Source organism: Crocodylus porosus, unplaced genomic scaffold (assembly GCF_001723895.1).
Source record: "Crocodylus porosus isolate Cpor-Errol unplaced genomic scaffold, CroPor_comp1, whole genome shotgun sequence".
Lineage (NCBI taxonomy): Eukaryota > Metazoa > Chordata > Crocodylia > Crocodylidae > Crocodylus > Crocodylus porosus.
Window position 1 is genome coordinate 27,834,141 of NW_017728921.1, and position 22,196 is coordinate 27,856,336.

At 43.8% G+C, this 22,196-nt stretch overlaps 1 protein-coding gene across 3 annotated transcripts in view; it reads right to left on the reverse strand.

Annotated features, from left to right (window-relative positions):
- Positions 1-21,356, reverse strand: part of FBXO21 (F-box protein 21) — a 38,095-nt gene extending 16,739 nt beyond the window's left edge. For 2 of the 3 annotated variants that reach the window (XM_019539359.1, XM_019539361.1), the window contains exons 1-9: positions 20,532-21,356; positions 16,870-17,005; positions 11,670-11,764; positions 8,694-8,815; positions 5,783-5,929; positions 4,440-4,576; positions 4,003-4,139; positions 2,616-2,792; positions 1,683-1,815 (exon numbers count right to left, since the gene is read on the reverse strand). In XM_019539359.1, the coding sequence (XP_019394904.1) occupies positions 1,683-1,815; positions 2,616-2,792; positions 4,003-4,139; positions 4,440-4,576; positions 5,783-5,929; positions 8,694-8,815; positions 11,670-11,764; positions 16,870-17,005; positions 20,532-20,767 (1,320 nt within the window). In that variant the 5' untranslated portion in view covers positions 20,768-21,356. The remainder of the gene's footprint in view (positions 1-1,682; positions 1,816-2,615; positions 2,793-4,002; positions 4,140-4,439; positions 4,577-5,782; positions 5,930-8,693; positions 8,816-11,669; positions 11,765-16,869; positions 17,006-20,531) is intronic. The other variant, XM_019539360.1, reaches the window with a different exon arrangement.
- Between the last annotated feature and the right edge of the window lie 840 nt (positions 21,357-22,196).

Consider the following 22,196-nt stretch of genomic DNA (forward strand, 5'->3'; position numbering starts at 1 on the left):
TGCTCTACGTCGAGCACCTCACATCATCAAGGATTAGCTTTGGGTTAGAGAAGGGTCGGGCGGAGACACAATGGGTCAAACTTCAAGGGGGGTGTGGTGGAAGGGACCTTACGGTGGGTGTTTACTACAGACCACCCAACCAGGGGGAAGAGCTGGACTTCTCCAGTCAGCTTATGGAGGCAGTTAGGTCAAGGGATGTTATTGTCATAGGTGACCTAAATTACGCAGACATTTGCTGGGAGCAGAGAGCCAGGTCTGACCACTCGCTGTATTATAGGACCTTCACCTTATCCAGGAAGTGCACAGCTCCACTAGGGGTAACACCTTGCTGGACCTGGTCCTGGCCATGGGGGATGACCTGGTGAGGGGACTGCAGGTCCTTGACCACCTGGGCAATAGCGATCATCACCTAATAGATTTCACCATCCAGTGCAGGGCGTCATGGGCTCACACCAAGGCTAAAGCCCTTGACTTCAGAAGGGCTAACTTCACTGAGCTTAGGAGACTAGTGGGGGAGGCACTGAGGGCCCAGAAGGTAGGAGATGGGAGGCCATGAGGGATGGTTGTTTACTTCAAGGTGTCCAATGGCAGGCAGGATGCTGAATTTTACTTCTTTATGTGTATTCAGGAATTTCAGGCAACACCTGGCTTAATCTTCAGGGAAAATTCTATGAGAAAATTTAATATTAAGACCTTGCTGAGTAAAGACTTGCACTGGTCTGAATTTACAGGATAACCCCTACAACAACATGAAATGAATTTCCTAAAGTATATGCAAAACCTCACTTTAGAAAAATGCCAATAATGTCACCAATAAATGCTGTGTGTATGCATGCAGCCACAGCATGCACCTGGCTAGGACCATAGCCTAGCAGCGTGGAGAACAGCATCCAGTGGGTAAGTCTGTGCATGTGTGTGTGGTGGGGGTGGTGGTCTCTGCAGCTTCCCGATTTTACTGCTAGGCTCCTCTCTGGGCTTGGGCTTATACTTGCTCCAAGTCCAGCCCTCCTCCTGACTCCCTCCAATCAGGCTTAGCCTCACCCGTGGCTCCCTGGGTCAGCTGACTCCCAATCAAGCCTGGTCCACATCTGCCTGAGGCTCTGCAGGCTACCTAACCTCTTAAAGTGGCAGGAACCCCAAGTGCCCTGCCACAGTCAGTGGTAATGTGTCCAGAGCTCTGGGACAAAGCTTGGTAAAAGAGAATTTCCAAGATTTTTTCTGACTAAGTAACTTTCTTCTTCACCCCAGTAAGAGTTCTACTACTCTCCGAAACCATGCACAAACCAAATAAGAGTTATTTCATATCCTACAGCTTTTAGGCTACTGAAGTCTCTCCAGAAACAGACCGTCTCAGTTTAGAGATAAGGTACTAAAATATATCACAAACCCCTATTAGTTAATGTTACAGTGAAACATATTGCCACAAAAAGCAAACAACAACTTATGACTCCGGTCAAAAACTGTCCACAGGCATGCAGTGGGGAAACACCAAGCGGAAGATCTCTTCTACATTCAGCAGATATTAATTTTGGAACGTGATCATTCCTTGAAGTTACTTTTATTACAGGAAAAAATCTTGGCTGACTATAACAAACTGTCATAGCCCCCCCCTCAAAAAAATCAATAGCTAACTGTTTTTATAGCTTAGCTTATCGCAAAGCATATGAAAAAAAAAAAAAAACCTTTTCTGGCCAGATTCCCAGGTGGAAGTATAACCTAGCTTGGAGCATTAGATGCTGCACGTTGTCTGGATACATAGCCAGGTATAGATCCAAAGAGTCCCTCAGGAGTTGGTAAGACTGATCAGTACTTTCTCTAGAAGCAAAAAATAAACTTAGTTTTAATGTTACAACTTCATTTCCTTTTATTACAAATGTACAGAGCTATTTATCAATACAGACAATATAAAATACCATCCAACTGCAGTGACTTGAGGGATTTATTACTAATACCACCCACTAACCCACTGGGGAGGACTGCACTAGATAGTACCCTTTCAAACGCTATTCCTTTTCATTAAAAAAAGTATAAAATTTGAGTTTTGGTGCTCCCTTTGAGAGCTCATTAAGTTCCAGATTTGCTTGCCCTTAATGTATCTTTGGTCGTCTTGTTTATTACAAGTGATCTGTAGCAATTATTTTTGCCTGTGGATTTTGGCCTCTTACAACAATGGGCATCATTTTAGCAATGTGAAGGTACACAAAGAGAAAAAGGATCATAGGTGCACTGGTGACAAACCCACTGTGTTCACAGCAAAATGATTGTGTGAGATGCACCAGTTCATAAAGAAAAATCATAGTTCTTTAGGAGATAATGGAAGCTTCTCAAGATCCCTACCAATATGCCCCAAAAGGAAAAAAATATCTGTTCATTTGCTTATTTGAAAAGAATTTTGCCCAGTATTTTTTCTAACCAGACATATTCTTGGAGTGATTAAAGGTCATGCAACAAAAATGATGGTCAGAAGTATCAAGTAAATAAATGGCAAAGTTCACATACCTCACAAAGCCACTTGCTCATGGCTGCCATAAAGAATCAATGATCAAAGTAGTGTGATTCGCTCCTCATTTACTTAAGGCTTTAAATTCTGCATAACACTTAGAATTAAGTCTTACCGCTTTCCAAGGTTTAAGAGGTTCCCCACCATACGCTGCAAGACCTCTTTTGAAGTCACCACTCCATAAAACTCCTCAGTCACATGGTGGCCAATAAGGTACTCGCATTCTTTCACAGCGAGCTGCTTTCCCTTTCCAAAGGCATCTATGTAAGTATAGTCAAAGATATCTGTGCTTCTAATAAAACATCAAAGAAGTAAAATGGAAATGATGGATGTCTCAAGCTAAATAACAATACAGATTTCTGTCTTCTTCACAGACCTATTGCTACAGTTTGAGTTTAAAGTAAACAGTATCAGAGCTTCAGGTTCTTTGTGACAGGGGTTAAAGTTAATTTCTTCCTATCTGCTCTCTTTCAACACATACGCTGAAAAGTTGAACAACATATCAATTTATCAGTTGTGCCATTTCTTTCCTTAAAAAAGGAGCTATCTCCATGGGTGCTTCACTAGTGCTCAGATATTTTACAAAGCTATACTTGGTTAACCAGAGATTACAATACAATAGAAAACTACTGCAGCACAGACTATCTATATTAGTCAAATTCCCATGAGAGGTATATGTTACCAAATTAATTTTATTAAATGATATCACTGCAGTTTCCCCTGAATTTTGTACTTCTGGGAATAAAACCACTGCCAACAGTCAATCCAATGTGATTTGACAGGTTACCAATACTGATTCAGAAGGGAGGCAGGTACAGGGTACAATATAATACATTTCTAACAGCTGCACTGCCTGCAGTATTAAATGAAACTAAGTTAAAATAGCCATAATGAAAAGCCAAAAAAAAACCTGCTAGTGACTACTGCTCTATGTCACTCGCAAAAAATCTTTCACCGTTCAGTTAGATGCAAAGCTATTCTCCGAGCTCTTTGAGTAAATTCACTTTTGAGTTTCCAACAGATTAATTTGATTGCTTAGGTCTATACGGGACAAGATGCTCCTGCATGTATTAGTGACCTCAGAAAATGTTTCTTGTTTTACCATTAAACTAACTATTGTCTAACTGTAATAGAAGAAAGGGTTAAATACTGTAGTTACTCAAATATAAGATGATCCCCCTCATAATTAGATTCTCTTTATAAAACATTTATTATAATTTTCCAGGTAGAGAAATTGGAAGTTTGCCTTAAATTTGCCCCCCTCCCACTGCTACAGCAGGAAAAATAAATCTGAAGCATTAAATGACCAAAAACTTATACGCAGATGAGGCACAGGGCAATCTAGCCCAGCTCCAAATCTCCACTTTTCCAGTGCCACAGACAAGGTCTTATTATGTGTGCAATAACAGAAAAAATTATAATTGTCATAGCAAGACACAAGAAGTACAAATGGTTTATGGCCTTCACTATTCAGAAGTGAACTGGAACTAAACGTAACTCACCCTTCTTTTCCTTGACGCCATCTCAAAAGGAAATGACTAGGAAAGTTGACTGGCTCAAGTTTGACACCCAACTGCCTGGCAATTGTTAAATAGAGAATAGATAAACTGATTGGGATTCCAGTCCTGCGGATCAAAACCTGAAAAGTAAGACTTGAATCAAAAAGGAGGTTTAAAAATCCTAATCCGTGTATTAAAAAAAATAAATGATTTTTTTTTTAATTCAACTCACACCATGCCTCAAAATCCACCAGCAAATGCACAAAAAAGTTACTATACTAGAAAATGTATCCAAATCTCCCCTTTGGGATGCAGGTGCAAACAGTTTAATTCTACCTACTTATTCAACTACATTGATGCAAACATGACAAAATAAGTAGAATTCCTTGAACTGTATATTTGAGCAGCTTCAAAATCTGCTTCACTACACATCCATTTACCTGGTGAATATATGAGTTCAGAGAGTTGTAGTAGTCCATCTCATTTCCTTTGTATTTTAATTGTTCATACAGGACACAGTTCATAGCATCAAGTACCTGCCTTTGAAGCTCCACTTCAGGAATCATTAAGACCTCTCCTAAAACATATAATTAAGAAAAATATTTTACCTAACAGCAGAGAGGTAGTTAGTGATGTCAGCAGTCTCTAAGCGCCACTCTGCACTAACTGGTTCAGAAAGGTATGAGCTTTCATAGGCAACAGCCTACTTGAAAAGCCTATGCCTCTCTGAACCACTTAGTTTCTAAGGTGCCATTCTGCCCTACCTTCTGCCTAAGTGACAGTAAAAATAGATGGGTTGGTCACTCCTTGAAAGGGAACAAACATTAAAGAAAACTTTTCAAGGTTTGTAAGACATACTCCTTTCCCTTGGATTTTAGGAGCTACTCAAATATGTGGTGGATTGGCTGTTGATGACTTGTAAGTTCTGCAAGGAAGAGGAGGATGCCTCCAATGCCAATACTCTCCCTAGTTCTATGGTAGGACTACTAAAAAGAAAAGGAGTTGAACCAAATACCATACTCACAGGGTACAAGTCAATGTGGTATATAAGCCCACCCCATTTTTCTGATTCAAAAGTTAGGATTTTCACAGATCTGGTGTATAAGTCGACCTAACTTTTTGGATTGGAAATACGGGGTCAAAACATAGGGCCCCTGCATGCTGTCACTGCAGGTAGGCCACCCGAGGGGTGATGCTGGTCTCACACGTTTCCACTTGCAGGGGCCAGGACCAGGCTCAGTATTTGGCTGCCGGGGCCCCAGCCCCTGCAAGCGGCGCAACAAAGGTGGGCTGGGCAGGCTGCACTCCTTGCCACTGCACACCATGGGGCAACAGCGCCTGCGTGGGCCTGCTGCCTGCCTTGTCCCCAACATCCCCCACCTTCCCTCACACCCCACACACCCCCATCCTCCCCCACACCCACACCCTGCCCACCTGAGCTCCACGCCCCCACCACCCCATTGAACATGGGCTTTGCACTCCTGCCAGTCTCAGCTCTCTGCTCTGTGCTCCAGCTCCCCCATCCCGGCCACTTCCCTATGTGATGCCCTGAGCACTACAGCAAGGAGACTAGGAGCTGCTGGATGCCAGAGAAGCAGAATACTGCCAAGCTGGGCCCTAGATAAGGTGTATAAATCGAGGTGGAAATTTAAGGGTCAATATTTAGGCTTCAAACCTCGACTTACACACTGTGAAATCCAGTAAGTCTATTCACTTAAATAAAAACTGCAGATTTAGTATCACTTAAGACGACCTAACTAAAACAAGTATTTCTATACAGTACCTGCCTTTGAAGCCAAGCTTGGATGTCTAGGGTTTTTTGTCCGAAGGTCTTTGCGAACTTTATCCGTGATATCATCCACTTGGGCCTGGACACCTTTCAGACAGATGTCTGATAGTGGATTACAGTACTGATCAATTAAGACAGCACCTGGAAAAAAAAAAAACTTTTTATATTATATACACACACACACACACACACACACACAGAGGATTTCCTTTTTTTTTTTTTTTTTTTACTTATTTAATTGTATATGCCTACTTTTAATATTGTAAGTGATTTTGGTTAAATGTAAGGCTTCCTTTTAAAATTTTCATTGGTTCTGAAAAAGTCATATATAAACACAGAAAATAAAGAGATGCCGACAGCAATGTTACAGGTCTTTTTATTTAAGAGAAGCAACACAATTGTTGTAACATCTCAGACCGACTTTCAGATCTCAAGCACACGGCTCCTGCTTTCCCCAAGCACAATATGTTCCCCCACTGGGTTGAAAATATAAGTAATGGAATACAAGGCAGAAGAGAGAAGCCTAAAGAAGATTAGGTCTGCCATAAGCCATTTCTTTTCTTTGAAAAACTACAGCAGCTTCTTCTCACATCATATCTAACTCTACCTACTCCTCTTTTAGACCACACAGTCTCAATCTCACTTCTGCTTTTGTTGATTTCTTTCGTTCCACTCTTGCTCATCCCAAAATCCTTTTCCTTATTTCTTTGTTCATCTACTCATACCACTCTTAGTAGTCTTCACCTAGTATGTCTGCTACACCAGAACAATTTACCTTTTTTTGGTCCAAGTGTCCTCTATATATCAAACCCTATCATAATAAAAAAAAAACAAAAAAACCCCAAACAAAACACTTCTTCCAAGACTTCTTTGTTGTCTTGTCTTTCTAAAACCTCCTTATGACTCAACTTATTGAGGTGATTATACTCAAGTCTAAGATCTCTGAAAAAGGGACAAATACTGTTTTTCCTTGTTCCATAAAATGCCACAAGGTAGGTTTAGGTTTATGCTGGAACCGGAAGTGTGAATATGGGCAGTCAAACCTACACTAGATACTAGGTAAGAGTACAGCTTAGGCTTCAGATTGGGCTGGTTAACTAAGTAAAAGCTCACGGCAGGCTTATAGTCAGGTGGTTAGTTCAGAGTAAAGCCCCATGCTGCCATTTTTTAACTGATGCTGCTATCCATGTTAAATTATATTAAAACTTTCATGGATCCAGCTGACAACTGTACTGGAGACACTCTGGTATGTTTACAACTCACTATGTACATAATGAAGATCACCGGTTAATATCCATTCCAGAGCACGACCTAGAAAGGCCACAAAGTAGCACCCTTTGTATTTCCTTTCACCACATGCTACCTTCTCTGATGTCTACTAACACAATTAGATTTGTGTAGGATAAAAGCAAAGTAAATTCTAGAACACTTTTTAATTCTCAATTTCCTGCAGTTTTAAGGTACACATCAAAACCAACTACTTCTTCCATAAACCTTGGGAGAACTCTATATATTCCATAGTCTAAAACTAGTCTCTCCAGAGTAAGCTACTTGTCTACCAGTACCACTTAAACTCTACATTTTCCAAGGCAAGAATTATACAAAAGATGCTTTACCTTTAAAAAGGTGCCAAACATTTCAGGAAGTATACTGAGTGCAAAAGCAAATGCAATTATGAGTCCTCAAGGTTTTCTACCAGTTTGTTACATATAAATTCTCTACAATATGCTGCTAAGGGAGTACTGAAGTAGATCATTGTGAGACTAGATAAATATTGATATTTCTCCAGTCTCACAGCACAGCATGAGTGCTTCTCAAGATGACAGTAGTGAACAAACATTTTTAAAAAAAGATGAGATTGTCTGAATATTTACAGAAATAACAGCAAGTACCTTTGGAAAGGTATTATCATGAGGAACTAAACTAGAAGATAGTTAATAAAAATAGATTTTATTTGTATGTAGAAAGATGTTAAAGAATACACAGCCTGTCTAAACCAAGGATGGATCCTTATTTTCAAAGGATTCAATAATGGTCCTTTGACCATTATTTTTCATGTTCAAGATGGATCCTTATTTTCTTATTCAAATAGACATGGCCTGAAACATCTGCTTTAACACCAACATTTAAGGACAAAGTGAAAATACTGATATTTTAATATTTATACTGGTATTTTGTCTTTAAACAGCAAAGGGAGCCATAATTCTCAGTAAAGTGCATGTTCTTTGCCCAGTTATTACAATATAACAGGTATACACAGAAAAGAGGGTCCCAAAATTCAGAAACAGCATATCACAACATAGATATAATACTTCTTCAAATGAGAGAAGCTAAAGTGACAAAACCCTTCTTCTATCAGCACAGCTGGGACTACACAAGGATTTTAACCAGCAAAGTTACATCAGCTGGGGGGCTGATCTATTCACATATCTAGCTGAAACTGCTATGCTGGAAGAACTGTGCAGTATTGACTTGGTCATTGTCTTGCATCAACTCTTTTAGAGCTGCCAGGTGCATATGAAACACATCTAGGAAACAGAGGAAGGGGGAACGAGGGAGAAGTCATTGTTACTTCGTATATAAAAATGTAAACTTTCAATTTCTCAATTTCTCTTTTCAGCCCTGATGGTAGTAGAAGGGCAATATAAAAATGTTATTTCATTCAAGAGGAGGTGGGTGGTTTTCTAAAATTTCTGCACCAGCTCAAATATTTGTTAGACTATGGAAACTTTAAGACACTACATTTTTGAGGCACCTTAGCATCAATTTAACCGTTTAGCTCAATTCGCCAAGTACATTTAAAAATGTACTTGAGTTCAAACATTTTCTAAGGCCTTTACTGAATATGGATGAACTTAAGCACATATTTAAATAATGTCTCATTAAGCCAGAGTCCTATAATCACCTTCCAAAAATGACTGCTGGTCCACAGGCCGTTGAAGATATTCCTTCAGGTTTTTTAAAATATTCTGCTGTCGTAGGAAGTATAGAATTTTTTTTGCATAGTATTTCCAGGTAAGCCCTTTCCTGCAGAAATATAAGAAGTAGTACTGAAAGCCAAGCAAGCACATTAAGTACAAATATTCAGTCTGATTCTCACAGTTCATAGGGATTTGAAATTTAGACCAATGTAATGAAAACATGCCCTGCCCACTCACTCCCAATCTGTGCAAGCCAAATGCCAAAAAATGCACTGCAGATGCTCTTTGTCACACATCCAGAAATGCTCCCTGGCTTGGGTAGCTTATTGACATGCACCCTGTGCTCCTCCAATTGTGGCTAGGTTACATTTTTTCAACTTTTGGCATGAGTGGAGTGGAAGCAGAAGGTGTCTTCACGGCACTTCTTCCCAACACAACTTAGCTGGACAGTGTGTCAACAAGTCCTTTGTTTTGTGAAGAACAAGTTTGATATTATAACAAGAGCCAAGGAAGCAAGGCAGAGATGTGTCTGAGGTGTTGGCTGGAGCAGTGTTAATCTAAGGATAAAGGCAGAGATATAAACATTTAGGGCAAACTCATTATAGGCAGCAACACTTTTGATGCCACTTAACAAAAGTGACAAAATATTGTGATGATGGCATTCAAGGCAGCTATAATGTCAGAGATTTCCACGGAATGTCTGTTTAAAACCAAATATTTTCTTTACAAATCACTACCTTCCTTTCGACTCCCTACAGAATACAGACTCTTAAAATAAAATATCCTCAAAGATTTCAACAGAAAAACAAAATCACCACAACAGAGGTGGGAAAGGGGCAAAAGTTCTCAGGAAAAGCATCCTGAAATAAATATTTTAAGAGTTGGGTATGAAGAGATTTGTCAGGTAGACAACATAGCACAGAGCTCAAAACACAACAGCCTGCCACAGTAAAGGCCCTATCAGGTGAGGTGAGGCTGTCATTTTGAATATAGTTAGGGCATACATAGTTAAGGGCCTTAAAAGCCAACAGTCCCAGTTTTACAGGCATGACAACTATAGCTAACAGCAGGGATTTTCAACCTTTTTATGGAGTGTACCCTTTCTGGGTAGTTCTGGCAGAGCAGGGGGCAAGGAGGAAGCTTGCATGTGACGGCATGGGATGGAAGATGGCCATGGTGGCCACTGTGTGCAAGCCCCACCCCATCTCCAGTCTGGGCAGCGGCTGTGCAGCCCACAGAGGGGAGCCACTACCCTTGTATCCCCACCACCCTGCTCCTGGGAGAAGGCGGCACAGGGTGGCGGGTGATGGTGCTCCTGCCCCCTATGTGTACCCCCTTGGCCCTTTCCAAGTATCCCTGGGGGTACACATACCCCCAGTTGACAACCCCTGCCAAACAGGGTCAACACTGGCCTTTAGCACCTTACTACCAAATGCATCCACTGCCCTCTTCAGTTCCAGAGAACTTAAATGCACAGGTCCCAAACCCAGAGTATCAAGGCAGATTTCCATTTATTTTCACCACAATTTTATATCACACCCTATTGCTGCTACTTAGAACGCATTTGAATTGTTTCTCTGAAAATAATTCCTTCTCCTTGCTTTTCTTTTTCCCCCAAATCACAAACCAAACAAGTCGTCTTCATCCTGCCGAATGGATAAACAAATCACATCTTATAATGTTACTGCCCTTTAATTACTCAGGATACTCAATAGGGACAGCCGCTTTTTGGAACATCTTCCAGCGAAGTGATTTAGCCTAATGATACTGAATGGCAATGACTACAGCTTAATCAGAGTATAATTAGCATAAATTCTACTTTATAGGGATGCATTTGGCTAAGCCAAAGGCTTGAATGGTGCTTAATCAGCTCCCAATGTGCAACGTTTAGCCCCAGCTTTAATACAGGAGTTACACAATGAATATGGAAAAAAAAAGAAATTATATGAATATTTTCATTCTGGATTATACCTTTTCATACCTTCTAATAGTACCTTAAGTGGGGACAAGAGGCTACTGGGCTGTATTAAGAGAACTCTATTCTCGTTCCAAATAAAAAAAAAAATCTATTTTTATATGCCACTGTCAAACAGACACTGAGACAGAGTCTTATTTCAGTGACAATGGTCACCACCTCACTTCTACCAAGATTAGCAGTGGCAACCAAAATTTATGCAGACAAGAGCCACATATGTTGACTTGACCTCCACATTATGCTTTACCAAATAAATCTGCATCTGAATAATAACTATACAAGTCAATCAAGCTCATTTCAGAAGAAAAGCTTCGAAGCTGTACCACCTTCAAAGACATTTCAAGGAAGCCAACAAAATGCAGTATAAGCAGACTGAGGCCAAAAGCCAAGTTCACTGGAGAACATTATAAATGGTTTCCCATCAGGAAAATATTGCCTAAAGAAGAATGCACTGCATTCAAAAGCTTGTTTAAGTTTATTCCAACTATACTGTTTACTCAATAAAAGATACCCATCACCCACAAAAATCCTTTCCCATTGCTATTAAGGTTTATTATGAAATTTCAGACCACCACTACCTGAGGGATAGAAAGATGACTATCAAGAAAAGCTTCCTAACATTGAGCCCTTACTCTGTAAAGAAGAATGGACCAGTGATGAAGGTGCTCACTTGGAAATCTGGAGGGCCACTTTCAATTCCCTGCTCTGCCACTGACATTCTGCACGACCCTATGAAAGCCATGCGGACTCTTTCTGTAGGACCCATGATGGGCTCAACCAAGTGACTTGTACTCTGCAGTTCTTCTAACACCATCCACACTAACTCTAGGTTACTGTAATGGACATAGAGTGTATGAATTAGGTCTCAAATATTTTTACATGAAGGGAGTAAAAGGACATGGAGTCAGAACTATAGGATTTCCCAGCACCCAGCAAGAAGGTAATAAATATTTTCCCTTTCTACCTGCTTTGATACTAAGCTCACCTTCCTTCCATATTAAGGATAGACATCAGCTCATCCTCAAAAAAATGACTTGGACATCCAAGAGTTTCAATGTCACTGAAGCCATCACAGGGGACCTGGCAAACAGAACACCATGTTATAAACTACAGTGGAGTTTTCTTCATCAAATAAAAACAGGTGATTTCACAACAGCCTCAAGAGCTCAATTTAGCACTTTGCTTATAACAGTGAAATTGAACTGAAATTGGATTTTCAACACCTGGCAGCTGCAAGTTCCCACTGAGGGCTCTCAACTGTGTGGCTACTTCTGTTTGAAAAAAATCAAAGAGATGCTTTGTTGTCTTGCAGCTTTGATGAAAAGATCAACTGATTAAACCATAAAGACTGTGCAAATAACTGATTTTTTTTTGCTTCAGTAGCCAAAAAAAACCAACTAAAAAAATAAATCTTGTGTACAGTTAAAGGATCCTTCCCTTCCCCCTGAAATTTTATGGAATTAAGAAAAATATTTGTAACAGTTCAACTGAAATGAATCATTTTGATTTTAGGCATCTTGAATACAAGCCAAGAACTAGTTTCACAAAATGGACCATGAATTTTGCCTCAAATTTCTAACTGAACCAAAAATGTTTATGATATTTAGCCTGAATTCATTAATCATTTCATGTTGGCCACATTTCCATTTTTCAACAAATAAACAGTTGGCCAAAAAAAAAAATCTAGCTCTGAAAATGAACTGCCAAGGGACCTAATAGATACGGAATACAGTAGCAACTCCACAAACAACTAAACCATAGAGGTGCACTAATACATCGGTCCCATATCAGGTCAGCATCATTATAAGGAAAATTGACTGTATTGGCAATTACCTTTTTGGCTGATGTGGCCAATAACATGGCTGATAAATGTTGCGTGTGTGCACACAGCTGCAGTGCAGCACATAGGCAGCCAGGACTGCAGCCGGGTCTGGCTGGTCAGTCTGGTGGTGGGGGGGGGGGGAGGGGTGTTGACCAAGGTCCCCATGGTGAGAGGGAGTGGGGCAGGGGCTGCCTAACCAGGACAGGGCACAGGACTGAGCCGTGTGCAAGGCGTGTGGCTTCCAACACTGCGTGCACCCCCAGGGGATGCATGGGGGAGGGAGATGTGCCCCTGGATCAGTGGACAGGGCGAGGGCGCTGTGGGCTGAGGCCACAGCTGTGCCAGGCTGTTCCTGGCAGGAGTCTTGAGCCAGCCTGTGCTTAGGGCAGGCGACAGCAGTGCTGGGAAGGTACATGGGGGGAGTGGGGAGGGCTACAGTGAATTTTGGAGTGGCTGCAGCTCCTTTCATAGCTCCCCCACCCAGCATCACCACCACCTGCCCCAGCCCCCCCACAGGGAAGAGACCAGCACAGCTTCAGCCCCACTCTACTGTGGCAGCCCTCCCTCACCCCATGCACAGATCCAGGGGCATATGCCTCCCATGCCTCCCTTGGGAGGTGTGCAGCAGCAGGAGCCACTCCCCCTCCCTGTGTCCCCTAGATGAGCTGCTTACAGCTCTACCCTATGCCCCATGCCAGCTGGGCAGTGCCTGCCCAAGCCCCAGCTCCACTCCCTCCCTCATCTTGGGGGGGGGGGGCCCTCAATCTGCCCCCCCCCCGCCATCCAGTCCCTCCCCCTCAACAGACTTACCAGCTGGATGCTGCTCTTCAAGCTGCCAGGCTGCATATCTGGAATCTGATCAGCACTGGCTGATATGGCTCGTTAAAAATCTGCCATCAGTATCAGCCCAAAATGTCTCTACTGGTGCACCCCTACTAAATCACTAAATGTAAAATTGCTCAAGAGTTGCAGAGATGCACACAGTTAATACTTAAATGACTTGTATGGTACGGAAAAATTTATGCTTCAGTTGCTTTAAACAGGGGGCAGAACTCCCACTCAGGCATGATTATCAGCCATTTTGATTTAACAATAATATCTGCTTGATCCTGGATTGATACAAGTTAGCTGAGGCCACAGATAGACAATCAAGTTTCTCCTGGGAGAAGTTGTTGCTCTCCCAGGAGAAATAATGATGTGGTTTGATACAGATGTTTAGGATTTTTCTCCTACAGTAAAAACTGCCACTCCAGGAGAAAAATAACCTGGGAACACTCAGGGTTAAATCACTCACAGGAGAGTGTCTCCTGGGACAGCAAATGCCTGCATTTTCTGTGGCTTGTCTCAGAAGAGAACATACATCTTCCAGCATCTGCCCTACACCAACCCTTCTCCCCTGGGAGACCGTGTCAGAACACTACTCCTTAATCTCCAAACTGTTCTGTGGGGAAACAGGTTGACCATGGGTAGTCTGGATCAGCCAATCAGTACAGCCCTGTGCATTGTTGCCATCTGTCTCCAGGCCAACTAAGGGAGGCTGTAGAGCATGCTGAGATGTGTGCACAGAGTCTTCTACCTCCACTGCATACCATCAGCACTGCAAGCTCTCCATTCTTTAGGACCTCAGCATTTAAATGCCTGTATACACTGCTCTTGGTAAGTTTTTTCTACCAGGAGAAAAACCTGGAAGAGTTCTCCAGATTATCTGAATGGGCATACTTAGCCAAAATTACCCTAACTGCATGAAACAAGGCTAACTTTGTAGCGGCTTGATACATATGTATTAATACAGAATCATTAGGAGGTAGCAGATGCATCACCAAAATTTATATGCACATCCTTTGATATTGATGCTATAGATATGGCTGTCTACAGACTTGCATAACTACAAAATAAGCAATGTGCCTTTGCCTTGTATTGATTTTACTCATATGATTTCTTACAAAATGCTTTAGACTGAACATTTTACACTCATTAGAAGAAAACAGTTCACTCCCAAAAAACTTTAGCAGAGTAAGTTTATCTGAATTTGATGCATATACCGTGTTTATTCACATACCACACACTCTTTCCCCAAAACTCTGCCATCCAAAACCGGAGTGCATATTACCGCTAAGCTAATATTCTTCACTGGAACACAAGCAAACAGACATTATGCTCTTACAGATGCTCAGATAGCTCCCGCTTGTCTCTGCACAGAAAGCAGAAGGGGACAGAGTTTAGTGTTAATCTCCAAATGGGTGCTAAGGAATCTGAAGTACAGGCTGAGCACTGTAGCCTGTGCCTGAAGCAACAGTTGAGGGGCAAGTAAGCTGTTGTATGCAGTCTTAGTATCTTGATAAGGCTTGTCATGTGGCAATAACACTTTATTATTTACATTAACTTATATAAAGAACTAGTTATAGTAAAAAACAAACAAACAACACCCTTGCTACTAGGTGTGTACTGATACAGATTTTGGGAGCTGATACCGATAGCTAATTGTTAAGGAGGTATATCAGCCCATGCTGATCCGATTTCCAATACAGCTGCATCCAGCAGGTAGGTCCATTGTGGTGAAAGGGGAGGGAGTGGGGCTGGGGAAGGTGCTGCCCAGCTGGGGTGGGGCAGAGTGGGCACCGAGCTGTGGCTAGTCTGGGAGGCACTGGGAGGGGCAGCTCCTGCTGCTGCTCCAACAGCTCATCCAGGAGGGCATGCATGTACCTCCAGATCTGCTCTGGACAGGCCAAACAGGCTGCAGAGCTGCACTTGGGGCAGGCAGCAGCGATGCTGGGAAGGGCACTACAGGGGAGGGGGCTGCATTCACCCCAAATTTCAATATAGAGCCCCTGTAGCCCCCTCCCAACACCACTGCCACCCACCCCGAGAGCAGCACAGTGTGGCCCCTTGCCCCAGCCCATAGCTGCAGCCCACCCAGCCTGCACTGCACAGATTCAGGGGCATATGCTTCTCCCCTCCCCCCATGCCCTCCTAGATAAGCTGCGGGAACCACCTGACAAGCCGCTGGATGAACTGCATGCAGCGGTGGGAACTGCCCCTGCCCTCCCCCCATGCCCTCCAAATGAGCTACAGCTTCATCCCACCACCCTACCCCACCCCAACTAGGCAGTGCCTACCTCAGCCCTAGCATTACTCCCTCCCTCACTGGGGGAGAAGGGAGGGGGCAATGATCTGACCCCCCCATGCCCCTTCCCTCCACCCCTCCCCTTTCACCACAACAGACTTACCAGCTGCGTGCAGCTGTTCACACTGCCGGGCTGCGCTCCTTACTGCCTGCCTGAATGCATGCTGTGCTGCAGCCGCGCACACACAAGGGCATTTATCAGCCAAATTATTGGCCACATCAGGCCAATTTCCGATATAGTCAATTTTCTTTATATTGGTACCAATCCAATATCGGACCAATATATTGTTGCACCTTTACTTACTACTGCTTTTGCAAAGGTCTGGGACTTAGCCTTGTTGCTGTCCTGCCAAACCAGAAAGTCCCTGTTGCCTGACCCATACAGTCTCCTGGGATGCCACATTTCCCAAGTGCTTCATGATTCCAAGATGGCTAAACTCTATGGCCAATATGGCCTTGGGAGCACACAGGAGCCTTTCAAGACTGCTGAGTGCTCCAGAGGCTGGGACCACCCCTCAGATGACTGGGACTCCCAGTCATGGAAGCATGCCACCTGAGAGCTCCAATCAGCTAATGGGGCTCCCAGCTGGGGAAGCACAGGGAGCCAAGCTAGCTGTGTAGGAGGAGCCCAGGGTCAGGATCCCCCCGCAGTAGCAATATAGTATGGCAGGAAGTATGACTGTTGACCCTGCTTCAGATTCCATCATGCCTTTATTTTAATATCTGTCAGAGGCCTATATCATAGTCAGGTATGAACCTGGAAGAATCTTTTCTTTTTTTTTTTTTTTTTACATTCTACCTTCCAGAAACAAGGTGCACGCTTTATTAGGTGACATGCAGTATGCAAGAAAATGGTGGTAAGTGAAACAGTAGCTTTTGAAGGATCATAACATTTTTAGATTCAAGTCTGGTTATCAAGTAACGAGTAAAGAACTTTGGGAAATGCAGTAAAGCTCCTAGTTGCAGGTAAATGTGATATATATGTAGGGAGCACTTGGAGACTTTTCAAGTCTACAGGTTTTAAATTTTTGGAGCACAAATGTTTCTTCTATTTTGGAAAAATTAGTGGACAGCTGTTCTTGTGTAAACTGATGGACTTATATTACCTTTCACTAGTCAGTAAGACAATCCTGATATTTTGATCATAGGCAGGAAAAGAGTAAGATCAGAAATACACAGATACACGGATACATAAATAGCTAGGTTATTTTCAGATACATGACAAATACGAAAACTTACGTGCTCTGAAAAGAACCTTTTGGAGAATGAAGATACAATTCTTCGAGCTTCTAAGCCAGCATTGCGGCGTGCTTTATATTCCTTGAACCAATTAACACCGTCTGTCTGGTTGTAGTATTTCAGTAGTGATGGCCACCTATGTAACAGACAAGCAGGAACAGGTTCAAAAGTTGATGGTTCAATCCCACTAGGAGAGCTTAATATTGCAAAATGTTACTTATTGCTAGGCAATTAACCAACGTGACTCTAGTATCTGAGACAAAGCCAAAACATTATATCTTCACTCTGATGTAGTAAACCATAACTCCTGTTTTTCCCATACAATTATTTCTGGTTGCACATAAAATGTAGCAAACAAACTTATTTTTAAACATTAACTAAGTGTTAAAGAAGAGGTTTTCAAAAGCCTGAGAAGCACAAGTCCCTCCCACAATCTTTCTATAAGACCTGTGACTGTAAACACTTCAGGCACTTCTGAAAATCTCCCTCTAAAGCTTCACAGAATTAAGATTTAATGTCAGTAAGAGACTAAGTGCCGTTTTAAAATTATATTAATTTTCCAGTTCCAAAGACAAACCAGCCTCAAGTAGACAATGATCTCATCTATTGAGTCTGGAATTCATGCCCAGTGTTCTTCTTACTACATCTCAGCTCTAACTAAAGGGTGAGTAGAAGATAACTCCCTATCCTGTGTTAAGCACAGCAAATGACAAATAGTTATAGGAAAATCTCAGAATTTTAAAATCAGGTCTTTAAAGCTATGGGTTACTTTTAAAGTGAAAATACTTTATACATACACAACAACCTACACAGGTCATAATAAAGGCACACTGGTTTTGTTCAGCACAGCTGTCAAAACTAAAATAGCATGACCCATTCCTCATATAACCTGTCAAGTACATTTGAGCTGAAAATGCAACTTCAATTCATATTTCAAATGCTACTATTGACAGCAGCCTTTTTCCTAATAAAATGGCATAATTTAAGACACTTGCAGCATGGCAACCCCATGTAAGAGAACATGCTAGGCCAGCTATATTAATAGCTACTCAAAAGATTAAAAAATCAGATACTTAATGAGGATGTATAAAAGTTGAAATAGAATTGTACTTGGTATGGTTGGAAATACTGTTGGAAGTGTGAGTGAAAAGGTTGTATAAAACAGTGGCTGGCCCTTTTGTAATTTGCTGTCATCTTCAGTGTATATTTTCCAATTTTCATCAGAATATTAGTATTTTAATATGGCCTTCTTGCTTGCCACAACTTTACTGTAATAAAATCTTCTTTATCTTTATTAAAGTTGTGGCAAGCAAGGTCATATTAAAATAATTTAATTACTGTAATAAATACAGTAATTACTGTAATAAAATCTTTTTTTTCTTTATTAATTACAGGATTTTTTTTAAGTTAATTTTTTTTAACATACTGAAAAGGGTGACATGTTTTATCCCTATTTAATAGTTATTACCAAAACACCAACATATATAACTATTGTGATTGAATAAATATTTTATTATTGGCTAAGTAAGACTACCTGAATTGCTGCTATGCAATTCAAGAACTATCCAAATAACTTTACAGTTATAGTAACTTTCATTCTGAAGGAGTCCAGACGCTTTTCTCACCAGTAGAATTCAGCCACATAGTGAAAAGACTAACAAGCATATATTTTAGGAGGGTAAATAAAGAATAATTTCTCCAACTGAAATTAGAGTGAGAATTTTCCAGAGATTAAATGTAATTACTCATAATAGAAGAATCAGCCAGGAATAAAAGGTCAATATTGCAACTCTTGCCAAAAGATCTATTATCAAAGACAGGGACAGAGACATGTACTAATCACCCACCATAATCACTTTCAAGGCTGGACCTGTACCATTTTAAAAATTCATGCTTGCTGCTGGAATTAGAACCAGAGAATTGGTGAAAATATCTAGCCAGGTACCCAAAGCCACAGCTCACTGAATTGGAGAACCAGCTATTGTTCAATAGCATCTTTAGCAGGTGGAGAGGGAATATTTAACTCATTTGAACTAATCTAAAATTTAGTAGCCAATTGGCAGTTAGAGAAAGCAATACAACCTACCCTTCTGTGCCAAGATGCTGACAAAATGGTACTAGATGAATTTACCCTGTTCCAAAAAGCGTGGTAGCTCCAGTGAATTACAGACCATTGTTTGTTCTCCGAGAGACACCAATATGAAGGTAGTGTTAACAATACGAACAGCAATGATCCTGTTTGAGTTTTTATTCAGTTCTATCATACGTGATTTAGTTACATCATTGTCCATACCTTGCGATTACCCTTCAAGTAAAAACTAAAGCTGCAACCTGTCAACAAGAACCTACTGGCGTTTCTCTCAAGGTGATGCAGCTAAAAAGTGAAGATTTGTCAGCAAAGCGCTACACCCATGGAAGAATAACCAGAGCGATAAGCAGGCAGATTAGTGACCAAATTAAAGCCTTTGTGACCAAGTGTTAACACTTGTTATGAATATTGAGACCACCTACAGAAATTCTGTATGGACAGTCCTGCACCCTCTCCATCCAGCTGAGAACACCTTGGGGCATCGCCTCAGAGAGAACAGAAGATGGCTTCTGTCATTACCAGAAACTCCCATATCACTGCCAGGCTGAATTAAAAACTGGTTTTTTTGGCTCTGCCACCACCTCTGAAGCCAGTTTAACAAGCTCAGGTGTGGCATGATCTGCTATGCCCAGACTGATTGTGCCTGGGGCACCTAAGACAGGCCAGCGCACATCAGTGGTACAGTGGAAGAAATCTGCATGCAAGCTGCAGAGGCCCTCTTTTCATGCTGAACTTTACAGAGGTCTTTTCAAGCCAAACTCAGAAGCTACCTACTGGTTCAAAGGTAGTTGGGCAGGTGCAGATGCTCCAAACTGCCTTGCCTGTTTTGCCCATAATGCAATTGCTATAATGACACCAAATCTGACTTAAAACAGGGGTGATGCAGCCCTGGCCCGTGGGACCCGGGTGCTGCATCATCAGCCTGTGGGTGGGACAGATCCCATAGGTCTGAACATTTGGTGGCAAGGGAACAGTCACACCACCTCACCACGGCTCAATTTCCAGGTCTGTGGGCGGCCCCCGGCTCTAGACATTAAACTGAGCATCCAGTCTCAGTGTGTGGGGCTGGATGAGGGCAACCCTGGGTGCCAGGGCCCAATCCTCGTACATTTGAGGCCGGGTGGAAGCATCAGAGGCCTGATCCTGGTGCATGGGGCTCAATCCAGTACTACTCATCTGGCCTGTGGCGCTTGAGTGCCGCTGACACTAAACCCTCCGGCTGCTCAGCCACCCCCACTGCAACGCTGCCCTCAGTGTCTCCTTGCAGGGGTTTCATCTTGACTTGCTCCTGCCGCTCCAGCTGGGGCAGTCGATGAGCTATGCTGAAGATACCACGAGCCCACCACGGAAAGCAACCTGCCTGGGCTGGGACTAGAAAGAGAAGGAGAGGGAGCAGGTCGGCCATCAGGAACAAGACAGCAGACGGGGCCCAGCAGAGCCCCCGCCCCAGTGCCGGGGCCTGCGGCGCCACCAGAGCAGGGAAGTGACAGCGGAGCGGCCCGCTCGGGCCTGCGGGACGGGGCAGGCAGCTCGGCCAGAGCCGGGGGTCCAGGAGGTGCCGGCGCCTGCTCACCTGAGGCGGAAGCACTCCCGCCAGACCTTGCCGCGGGGGGCGCAGGCGTCGCGCAGCCGCCGGCAGGTGCAGGAGACGCGGCCGATGTCGGCGGCGCCCAGCGCGGCGGAGCAGAGGATCAGCTCCAGCAGCTCCCCGGGCAGCGCCGTGAGACCCATGACGCCCGCGCCCGCGCCCGCCTCCGCCTCCGCCTCCGCCTCGGGTTGGGCGCAGGGGGCTGCCACGGGCGCCGCCATCTTGGCTGTTTACCTGCGCGCCCCGCTGGCCCCGCCCCCCGGGTCAGGGAGCGTCCGCCGCTTCCGATCCCGCAAGGAACCGGGGTGGAGGGAAGTAAGGGAGCGTCTACGAAGTGCCTCGGCCACCCCTGCACGCACACCGCGCAGACTCGGGTTGCTCGGGCGGGGGGGGATGCTTGCACTCATGTTTTGGGTTTCTAGGGGCGCTCGCCCACCACAATGCGATACCAAGATGTGGGGACAGGCTTTGCTGCCAGGCCCAGACGGCCATCTGCCCCAGGAGAGAAGGGCAAGGGCATTTATGTGTCCTACGCAGAGAGCGGGTTTCAAGCAACTCCGTCAAGTTGCACAAAAGCCTGCTGGCGCCAAGTCCCCTGATGTGCTCCCCACGGGAACCGCAGGTCCCCTCGCCTGCTTCGGGGCTCACACCACCCTCCGCCTTGCTGGCCGCCTGCTGCCTCTTGGGCTGAGCTGGCTTCAAGGCCAGGAAACGCAACAGTCCACGGCGCCGTCCGTCTCCAGTGCAGACTCCTCAAGGTGCCATAGGGAGGGATCAGTTCCCTGCACCCTCCTCCCGCCTTGGGTCTGGCTCCAAAGGCGCTGCACCCACCTCTCCCAGCATGGCCATGTCTCTGGGGACCAACCCTCCTTCCCATCTTATTCCATCAAATCCACTCCGAAAAGGGTGGGCACACGAAGCAACTGAACAGTTCCTTCATGTCGCCGATTGGGAACCGGTTCACAGCTGTGCATGACGCGCTGGGCTCTGGCACCAGTGTGAGGGGTGGCCCCCAGCCCAGTGTGCCCGCTTGCACCCAGGGCCCAAGTGTCTGGGGGTGTTTTCACTTTCCTTCTTTCTCTTCTCTCCTGAACAGAAGTTCAGTGAAGTTCAGTAGCCCTAACTGCAGTGTGATCAACCGACTCAGGTTGCTCTTGCTCATGCTTGGACTCATGTTTTCGGGTTCCCAGGAGTTTTCAGGGGGACGATAAGGGGTCATGGTCAAAGAGCGAGTGAGGACACAGCACAGCAGCGGAAAGGAGTTCACTGAGAACAAGGGGCAACAAAAAGGAAAGATAGAGGAAGTCGAGTTCTGGCTGTATACCAGAGTGGCCAGCTGTGGCAGTAGGGTAGGAAAGGGGTGGTTCAGTGTGGGTTGCCTAGAGGACCAACTGGTCCCGTGTCACAGAACATCTGGTGTTCCCATGTAGCACTGAACTCCTTCCAAGTGTTTGAGTTTCCAAGTACACTTTTGAACCATTCTAAAGCGCTTCGGGTTTGGATGAGTGTCCACTCCAGGTTTAAACTGCACTTAGACCAGTCTGAATGTTTGTGCATCACATCAAGAGATTGCCCTCCAAATCTACCACTTCACCTTTCTGTCTCCTTCACAGCTCAACAGTACCAGAGCTTGGGGTCGGGCATGGAAAA